This window comes from Entelurus aequoreus, linkage group LG07 (genome assembly GCF_033978785.1).
Source record: "Entelurus aequoreus isolate RoL-2023_Sb linkage group LG07, RoL_Eaeq_v1.1, whole genome shotgun sequence".
NCBI lineage: Eukaryota > Metazoa > Chordata > Actinopteri > Syngnathiformes > Syngnathidae > Entelurus > Entelurus aequoreus.
In genome coordinates this window covers 70096051-70106942 of record NC_084737.1, presented here as the reverse complement: position 1 = coordinate 70106942, position 10892 = coordinate 70096051, and the positions used below count along the sequence as shown (strand labels likewise).

The window sequence follows — 10892 nt, the reverse complement described above, 5'->3', positions numbered from 1 at the left end:
GCAAAACTTCATGAAGTACAAACCGAACAAAAAAAGTAATATACACCTACAGGATGATACAAAACAAATACAAAACCAGACAAAAAAACAAGTAAATTAATAAATATTAAGCAAAATGTAAACACTTATGGCTGTCCATATGATCTTATTGTTCTGTCTTTATATATTTTTTTTTCATTTGGAATATATTTTTACAGTCTTTTATCTCATTGTAAAGAGAATTCCATAGTTTTGAAGCAAATCATGATATTTCTATAATTCACAAAAAAGAAGTATAACCTCGACACATTTGATGGTTAAATACTAGGGCTGTGAATCTTTGGGTGTCCCACGATTCGATTCAATATCGATTTTTTTTTTCAATTCAACACGATTCAAAAACAATTTTTTTTCCCCGATTCAAAAGGATTCTCTATTCATTCAATACATAGGATTTCAGCAGGATCTACCCCAGTCTGCTGACATGCAAGCAGAGTAGTAGATTTTTGTAAAAAGCTTTTATAATTGTAAAGGACAATTTTTTATCAACTGATTGCAATAATGTAAATTTGTTTGAACTATTAAATGAACCAAAAATATGACTTATTTTATCTTTGTGAAAATATTGCACACAGTGTGTTGTCAAGCTTATGAGATGCGATGCAAGTGTAAGCCACTGTGACACTATTGTTATTTTTTAATTTTTTTTTTTTAATGTCTAATGCTAATGTCAATGAGAGATTTTTAATCACTGCTATGTTGAAATTGTAACTAATATTGATACTGTTGTTGATAATATTCATTTTTGTTTCACTACTTTTGGTTTGTTCTGTGTCGTGTTTGTGTCTCCTCTCAATTGCTCTGTTTATTGCAGTTCTGAGTGTTGCTGGGTCGGGTTTGGTTTTGGAATTGGATTGCATTGTTATGGTATTGCTGTGTATTGTTTTGTTGGATTGATTAATTAAAAAGAATCAACAACAACAACAAAAAATCTAGTTTTTTAAAAATGAGATTTGATTCGGATCGAATGCACAACCTGAGAATTGCGATTCGAATTCGAATCGATTTTTTCCCACACCCCTATTAAATACAATGACATGTTGCTAAAATGATCGAACATGTTAAAGGTTCTTCACAGCCCTGCCTGATGTACTATGCTATTTTTTAGAGCGTCTTGTGCACTTTAATGACCCGCGTAAATGCAACAGTCTTCTTTAAATAGACGGACAGAGACGGGCATCCTCATCATCATCATCATCCTCATCATCACCCCCACCACCCGCTCCTGCAGCCGCACATGCGCGCGCACACACATGCACTTTCAATTTTTTTTTTTTTTTTTTTTTTTTTGCCCAGCCATGGATCCTTAGTACTGTAGACGCTCCAAGCGGCTGTTGTCGGAGCAAATTAAATCTGCAGTCGCTCGCTGCTTTTGCTCTTCCTGACCTTGCCCGCCTTGGGTTTTTGGCTTCTCAATATTTGATCCGGCTACAGGATTCCTGCGCTGTCCACCCATGGCCACATCGGATGGACTAGACGGCTGTCTGCAGCGAGGCAGATCTCAAAGTGACCCGAATATACTCACAGAACCGGGGATCGATTTGGCTCACGGCGCAGGTAAGACGCGCACATTTTGTTGTGTTTGTTTATTATGATGATTCTTGCCGCGGTTTTGGTCAAATGCACCCTCCAGTGACGGTGCATTGGATGCTGTCTGAGCCCACATAGAGACACATCTAATATTTGCATTGTGAAACAGATGGTTGTAGAAGACGCCTGTAGCATCAGCCAGCAGTGCGTCACAATGCACACGTTTGCATGTTGCATGTTGCTCCTTCAGTTTGCATGTTGCATGTTGCTCCTTCAGTTTGCATGTTGCATGTTGCTCCTTCATCATCACTTTGCACAATGCTGCCAATTGTGCTTCAGTGCGAGCCCCCGTTGTCCATTCAGGGAACACATGGCCTTTATTTTTTTTCTTCTTCAATTTTTTTTTGTAGCCTGTGACACCACCCCTTATACACTTTTTTTTTTTGAAATCAATATATCACGTGATGTCAGCGGGGGGGGGGGGGGGGGGTGCTTTGAATGCAGAGCTATTGACAGGGCAGGTGTGCTTTTCAACATGGAGCGCCTGTTTATGTATGTGCGTTAGTCATCCCTGTGCACGTTGATGTAACGGCTGCCGGCTAGTGGGGTCGTGCGCTGGTAAACCGTCGCTCCCCGACGCCTGAAGAGCCGCGCTTTTAGCCCGTTGGCTAGCGCTCACAACTCTATATCAGGGGTCAGGATGCAAGAGCTGGACTGAACTTTCCTCCAGAAGGTCTTATCTTTGTTCATGTGATGTCAGATGAAAAAGAAACATTTAGCTGTTTGGCCAAAACACCCAGCAATATTTTTGGAGGAGAAAAGGTGAGGCCTTTAATCCCAGGAACACCACACCTACCGTCAAGCAGCCCATTGGCTAGGGCTCACGACTCTATATCAGGGGTCAGGATGCAAGAGCTGGAACTGAACTTTCCTCCAGAAGGTCTTATCTTTGTCCATGTGATGTTGGATGAAACGAAAATTGAGCTGTTTGGTCACAATACCCAGCAATATGTTTGGAAGAGAAAAGGTGAGGCCTTTAATCCCAGGAACACCATACCTACCGTCAAGCAGCCCATTGGCTAGTGCTCTTGACTCTATATCAGGGGTCAGGATGCAAAACTTGGACTGGACTTTCCTCTAGAAGGTCTTATCTTTGTCCATGTGATGTCAGATGAAACGAAAATTGAGCTGTTTGGCCACAATATCCACCAATATGTTTGGAGGAGAAAAGGTGAGGCCTTTAATCCCAGGAACACCATGCCTACCGTCAAGCAGCCCATTGGCTAGTGCTCACGACTCTATATCAGGGGTCAGGATGCAAGAGCTGGACTGAACTTTCCTCCAGAAGGTCTTATCTTTGTCCATGTGATGTTGGATGAAACGAAAATTGAGCTGTTTGGTCACAATACCCAGCAATATGTTTGGAAGAGAAAAGGTGAGGCCTTTAATCCCAGGAACACCATACCTACCGTCAAGCAGCCCATTGGCTAGTGCTCTTGACTCTATATCAGGGGTCAGGATGCAAAACTTGGACTGAACTTTCCTCTAGAAGGTCTTATCTTTGTCCATGTGATGTCAGATGAAACGAAAATTGAGCTGTTTGGCCACAATATCCACCAATATGTTTGGAGGAGAAAAGGTGAGGCCTTTAATCCCAGGAACACCATGCCTACCGTCAAGCAGCCCATTGGCTAGTGCTCACGACTCTTTATCAGGGGTCAGGATGCAAGAGCTGGACTGAACTTTCCTCCAGAAGGTCTTATCTTTGTTCATGTGATGTCAGATGAAAAAGAAACATTTAGCTGTTTGGCCAAAACACCCAGCAATATTTTTGGAGGAGAAAGGGTGAGGCCTTTAATCCCAGGAACACCATTCCTACCGTCAAGTAGCCCATTGGCTAGGGCTCACGACTCTATATCAGGGGTCAAGATGCAAGAGCTGGACTGAACTTTCCTCCAGAAGGTCTTATCTTTGTCCATGTGATGTTGAATGAAACGAAAATTGAGCTGTTTGGTCACAATACCCAGCAATATGTTTGGAAGAGAAAAGGTGAGGCCTTTAATCCCAGGAACACCATACCTACCGTCAAGCAGCCCATTGGCTAGTGCTCTTGACTCTATATCAGGGGTCAGGATGCAAAACTTGGACTGAACTTTCCTCTAGAAGGTCTTATCTTTGTCCATGTGATGTCAGATGAAACAAAAATTGAGCTGTTTGGCCACAATATCCACCAATATGTTTGGAGGAGAAAAGGTGAGGCCTTTAATCCCAGGAACACCATACCTACCGTCAAGCAGCCCATTGGCTAGTGCTCTTGACTCTATATCAGGGGTCAGGATGCAAAACTTGGACTGAACTTTCCTCTAGAAGGTCTTATCTTTGTCCATGTGATGTCAGATGAAACGAAAATTGAGCTGTTTGGCCACAATATCCACCAATATGTTTGGAGGAGAAAAGGTGAGGCCTTTAATCCCAGGAACACCATTCCTCCGTCAAGCAGCTCATTGGCTAGTGCTCACGACTCTATATCAGGGGTCAGGATGCAAGAGCTGGACTGAACATTCCTCCAGAAGGTCTTATCTTTGTCCATGTGATGTTGAATGAAACGAAAATTGAGCTGTTTGGTCACAATACCCAGCAATATGTTTGGAAGAGAAAAGGTGAGGCCTTTAATCCCAGGAACACCATACCTACCGTCAAGCAGCCCATTGGCTAGTGCTCTTGACTCTATATCAGGGGTCAGGATGCAAAACTTGGACTGGACTTTCCTCTAGAAGGTCTTATCTTTGTCCATGTGATGTCAGATGAAACGAAAATTGAGCTGTTTGGCCACAATATCCACCAATATGTTTGGAGGAGAAAAGGTGAGGCCTTTAATCCCAGGAACACCATGCCTACCGTCAAGCAGCCCATTGGCTAGTGCTCACGACTCTATATCAGGGGTCAGGATGCAAGAGCTGGACTGAACTTTCCTCCAGAAGGTCTTATCTTTGTCCATGTGATGTTGGATGAAACGAAAATTGAGCTGTTTGGTCACAATACCCAGCAATATGTTTGGAAGAGAAAAGGTGAGGCCTTTAATCCCAGGAACACCATACCTACCGTCAAGCAGCCCATTGGCTAGTGCTCTTGACTCTATATCAGGGGTCAGGATGCAAAACTTGGACTGAACTTTCCTCTAGAAGGTCTTATCTTTGTCCATGTGATGTCAGATGAAACGAAAATTGAGCTGTTTGGCCACAATATCCACCAATATGTTTGGAGGAGAAAAGGTGAGGCCTTTAATCCCAGGAACACCATGCCTACCGTCAAGCAGCCCATTGGCTAGTGCTCAAGACTCTTTATCAGGGGTCAGGATGCAAGAGCTGGACTGAACATTCCTCCAGAAGGTCTTAGCTTTGTCCATGTGATGTTGGATGAAACGAAAATTGAGCTGTTTGGTCACAATACCCAGCAATATGTTTGGAAGAGAAAAGGTGAGGTCTTTAATCCCAGGAACACCATACCTACCGTCAAGCATGGTGGTGGTAGTATTATGCTTTGGGCCTGTTTTGCTGGCAATGGAACTGGTGCTTTACAGAGAGTAAATGGGACAATGAAAAAAGAGGATTACCTCCAAATTCTTCAGGACAACCTAAAATCATCAGCCCGGAGGTTGGGTCTTGGGCGTAGTTGGGTGTTCCAACAGGACAATGACCCCAAACAAACATGTCAAAAGTGGTAAAGGAATGGCCAAATCAAGCTAGAATTAAGGTTTTAGAATGGCCTTTCCAAAGTCCTGACTTAAACGTGTGGACAATGCTGAAGAAACAAGTCCATGTCAGAAAATCAACACATTTAGCTGAATTGCACCAATTTTGTCAAGAGTAGTGGTCAAAAATTCAACCAGAAGCTTGTGGATGGCTACCAAAAGCGCCTTATTGCAGTGAAACTTGCCAAGGGACACGTAACCAAATATTATCATTGCTGTATGTATACTTTTGACCCAGCAGATTTGGTCACATTTTCAGTAGACCCATAATAAATTCATAAAAGAACCAAACTTCATGAATTTTTTTGTGACCAACAAGTATGTGCTCCAATCACTCTATCACAAAAAAACAAGAGTTGTAGAAATGACTGGAAACTCAAGACAGCCATGACATTATGTTCTTTACAAGTGTATGTCAACTTTTGAACACGACTGTATGTAAGCTGGTGAATATTAGGTTATTCTTACTCATTTTCTTTTTTCCCCTCTATTTGTGGTTTCCATTGTGTGGGCTAATAAAGAGTGGGCGCTTCCTCCCACACACAGTTGTACGCACACGAGGAAGGATGATGCTCCATTCAGTAAGAGAAAGCATGACATTCACCTTTCAACTGTCCACCAAATGAGCTTTGCACGTCCCTGAAATTCGCACCTGTCCGATCAGCCCACCTTGGATTTACACCGCATCCCCCGCCATCCTTTTGGAGGATCTAATTCGCACGTTGGCGGATGTGTTAATGCCACACCGAGTGCTTGACGCAACCCGAGTAAACAACACGGAGGCCCCGACAGATCAGCCACGCTAATGAGGGACAAAGTCATCAGGGAGCACTCGTTATGTCAACGCCGGTGCAAAACGTGGCTACATTACGAGACGCGAGTGCACGCAATAGTAAGGGATTCCTATGGCCCCGTTCGTCGCGGTTTACCTGCCCCATGAAACTTGACAAATCCTCTTTAGCCGCAGATGCACTGCAAAAACTGAAATCTAAGTAAGATTAACTATTTTAAATAAGGGTGATATTTGCTTATTTTCTGTCTGATAAGATAATTCTTCTCACTAAGCAGATTTTATGTTAGAGTGTTTTACTTGTTTTAAGGGTTTTGGTCCTAAATTATCTCAGTAAGATATTACAGCTTGTTGCTGAGATTTGATGACCTATATTGAGTAAAACATGCTTGAAACTAGAATATCAACTGTTGCAAAGCTGTGTCATCAACACTCGCAAGTATAAAACTACTTTTTTAAAGTAATAATTTCTTACTTCAAGCATGAAAAAAAAAATCATGATCCCGAGCGCATATCATTATGTCAAGATAATGGCACTAGCATTTGCTTAATTTAAGAATATTTTTCAACATATTGAGCAAAAAGGTCTACCTTTTTTTTCCTACCAAGAAAAGTGCACTTGTTATTAGTGAGAATATACTTATTTGAAGGTCTTTTTGGGTTCATTGAGGTTAGCTGATTTTACTTGTTTTGGAAAGTCTTGACAAGCCAAATTTTCTTGTTCTATTGGCAGATAATTTTGCTTAGTTAAAATAAAATACCCCTCATTTTTGTATTTTTTTTCTTGTTTTTGAACACTGACTTCTTGCAGTGTGGCAGTAGAGTGTTGAAGATCTTAAAATGTGTTTTGTGGCAGTTCTAACTCTGACCAAAGCGTCATCTGCTATGTACACTGCAAAAACTGAAATCTAAGTAAGATTAAATATCTCAAATAAGGGTGATATTTGCTTATTTTCTGTCTGATAAGATAATTCTTCTCACTAAGCAGATTTTATTTTAGAGTCTTTTACTTGTTTTAAGTGTTTTGGTCCTAAATGATCTCAGTAAGATATTACAGCTTGTTGCTGAGATTTGATGACCTATATTGAGTAAAACATGCTTAAAACTAGAATATCAACTGTTGCAAGGCTGTGTCATCAACACCCACAAGTATAAAACTACTTTTTTTTAAAGTAATCATTTTTTATTTCAAGCATGAAAAAAAAAAAACATGATTTTGACACAATTGTGTCTCATAATTAAAACAGATGACAGCCAAATGGCTGTTTTATTTTCAATGAAACAATAAATAACACGTACTCATATAGTAGTACAGTTTGCACAGTACAGTAAACTGACTATTTAAACATTTAACATGTGACATTTCAAATAATTTTGAACAGAAATAGTTCATGCACATTCATATAAATTCCTCAAAATTACAATTAAAAAAATGTTGGCCGGGGGCCGGGCTGTGTATATGCGCACTAATTGACTGAAAGAGCACGCACTTGGCGCGATGATGTCATGTCATCCATGGAAAAATGCATTTTTTGACAATATGATTTGCCTGAGCGGCTAGGAAACTTGTTGCCTTTCCATTAAGATAAATAAATTAGTTTTTACTATAAGTTTGCTGGTTTCAAGAAATGTAATGCCGAGCGCATATCATTATGTCAAGATAATGGCACGAGCATTTACTTAATTTAAGAATATTTTTCAACATATTGAGCAAAAAGGTCTCTTTTTTTTTTTACAAAGAAAGTGCACTTATTAGTGAGAATATACTCAATTTTAGGTATTTTTGGGTTGATTGAGGTTAGCAAATTTTACTTGTTTTGGAAAGTCTTGACAAGCCAAATTTTCTTGTTGTATTGGCAGATAATTTTGCTTAGTTCAAATAAAATACCACTCATTTTTATATATTTTTTCTTGTTTTTGAACACTGACTTTTTGCAGTGTAGTTTAGCGCTTTCCATCAGACTGCATTGCAAAATGATGAACCCCCCCCGCACCCCCCAGGAATGGGGCCGTATGAATCCCTTCCCTACTGTATGCAAATGGAACACAGTAAGTGCAGTCGGAGTCAATGACAGCGTTTGGTTTGGTGACCCTAAGCACGCACTCAACCCCCTCCTCTGCATGAGGATCACCACGCTTGCATCTGGGGCACCAGTTTTTGCCAAAGGATTACTGTGGCTGCCTTTAACCTCACTCAGCACAGTTGTGGTCCTTGAGGCTGCATTCATCAGTCAATGGGCTGCTTACACAGAGAATAAGAGACATGACTTCTCTTGAACGAAGCTGCACTCGTCGGAGAGGGAGGTGCTTGTACAGTAGCACAAGGCCATCCTTCTATCTATTTTAACCCTCAAAAGTGAGTCCAGCCTTCATATTACAGCAACTATTTCATTGTATCCCGCTCAGTGGACACAAAGTTGAAATGAAGCTGAGACTAGTCAGTGTACCGCAGGGCTGTTCATCAGGCGGCCCGGGTCCAAATCTGTCCCGGGAATAACACCAGACCAGCTGAAGAGTTCAGTTCAAAGCTCGGGATGCAAACATTTTTGCAACAAATTCATAAAAACAAAAGTGTTCCTGTTGTATTGAGTAACTTGGACCGCTGAAAACACATCAACAGATCCTTGCATTGACATTTTAACCGCGCGAGCAAACGTAGAACACTGGGGTCCAAACTTGTGAACTACAAAACCCAAAACCAGTGAAGTTGGCACGTAGTGTAAATGGTAAATACAAACAGAATACAATGATTTGCAAATCTTTTTCAACTTATATTCAATTGAATATACTGCAAAGACAAGATATTTAATGTTCGAACCGAGAACCGAAACTTGATTTTTTTTTTGCAAATAATCATTAACTTACAATTTAATGGCAGCAACACATTGCAAAAAAGTTGGTACATGGCCTTTCCTTTTAACAACACTCAGTAAACGTTTGGGAACTGAGGAGACCAATTTCTGAAGCTTTTCATTTGGAATTCTTTCCCATTCTTGCTTGATGTACAGCTTAAGTTGTTCAATAGTCTGTTGTGGTATTTGACGCTTCATATTGCACCACACATTTTCAATGGGAGACAGGTCCGGACCACAGGCAGACCAGTCTCGTCTTTTACTACGAAGCCACGCTGTTGTAACACGTGCAGAATGTGGCTTGGCATTGTCTTGCTGAAATAAGCAGGGGCGTCCATGATAAATACCTTTCTTGGATGGCAACATACTGTATGTTGCTCCAATACCTGTATGTACCTTTCACATTCTACACCTTTTGATGATATTACGGACCGCAGATGGTGAAATCCCTAAATTCCTTGCAATAGCTGGTTGAGAAATGTTGTTCTTAAACAATTTGCACAGGCATTTGTTCACAAAGTGGTGACCCTCGCCCCATCCTTTTTTGTGAATGACTGAGCATTTCATGGAAGCTGCTTTTATACCCAATCATGTCACCCACCTGTTCCCAATTAGCCTCTTCACCTGTGGGATGTTCTAAATAAGTGTTTGATGAGCATTCATCAAGCTACTCAGTCTTTTTTGCCACATGTGCCAGCTTTTTTGAAACATGATGCAGGCATCAAATTCCAAATTAGCTAATATTTGCAAAAAATAACAAAGTTTCTCAGTTCAAACTTTAAGTATCTTGTCTTTGCAGTCTATTCAATTGAATATAGGTTGAAAAGGATTTGCAAATCATTGTATTCTGTTTTTATTTACCATTTACACAACGTGCCAACTTCACTGGTTTGGGGTTTTGTATTTCATTGAGGCGTTCCTCAAGGCACCCCTTTAAGTCCTATCCCTTTTGGCAGTTACACATTTTTTTCATAATTTGATTTATGTAACTAAGGTGTTGCTGTACCTTGTTTACTTCAGTCAGTAGTCATTTGTTCAACTTCTTTAGTTAAGCCTGGTGTATACTCTCTCGTAACCTAACTAGCAAGCGACGCCGTCTTGTCCCCTTACCGCAAACCTTGCGTGCACCTCCCAAAAATCCTAGCTGTGATTGGTCAGGTTTCGAAGAAGAGGGTCCCTGACCAAAGGAGAACAGGCGTGCTTGAAATGCACACATTATTGTATGAAATAAAGCAACAATGGTTGAACATTTGCATGCAAACTGATATTGTCTACTTTATGTCTCGGTGTTCTCTAAAAGTAATTACTGAATGTGTCGTTTTTCAGCTTGTTGAGTTGTTGCAACCAGAAGACGGCACAAAAAAACAATACTCTTTTTAACTTGTATTGCCAATTGCATGCTTACAACAGGTTTAATTCCGACACATATTATTTCTGGTACACGCATATCTTTTTCTCTCACACACAACACTTACTCATTCTCCGTCAATAATCTTTCAAGCATGTTATATTCACTGCGATGAGGTGGCGACTTGTCCAGGGTGTACCCCGCCTTCCGCCCGAATGCAGCTGAGATAGGCTCCAGCGCCCCCCGCGACCCCGAAAGGGACAAGCGGTAGAAAATGGATGGATGGATGGATGCTATATTCACTAACATGAGAACTATGAACATCAATAACACATGATCATACGGATTAATGCCAGCATCCAAGTTTTGTTTGTTTTCAATAACAAATGTCCCTAACGACCAAATAGCGTTGAAAATTTGCCTGTCCTCTGACTCGTGCAGAAGTTGCACATTCCATCTTCACAAACATACACTATATTGCCAAAAGTATTTGGCCACCTGCATTGACTCACATATGAACTTGAAGTGCCATCCCATTCCTATAACCCATGGTTCAATATAATGTGGGTCCACCTTTTGCAG

At 40.8% G+C, this 10892-nt stretch overlaps 1 protein-coding gene across 3 annotated transcripts in view; it reads left to right on the top strand.

The window, feature by feature from the left end:
• Positions 1-1342: 1342 nt before the first annotated feature.
• The window catches only part of phactr3a (phosphatase and actin regulator 3a), an 85487-nt gene continuing 75937 nt past the window's right edge, over positions 1343-10892 (top strand). For all 3 annotated transcript variants that reach the window (XM_062054370.1, XM_062054371.1, XM_062054369.1), the window contains exon 1: positions 1343-1596. In XM_062054370.1, coding sequence (XP_061910354.1) covers positions 1494-1596 — 103 coding nt within the window. In that variant the 5' untranslated portion in view covers positions 1343-1493. The remainder of the gene's footprint in view (positions 1597-10892) is intronic.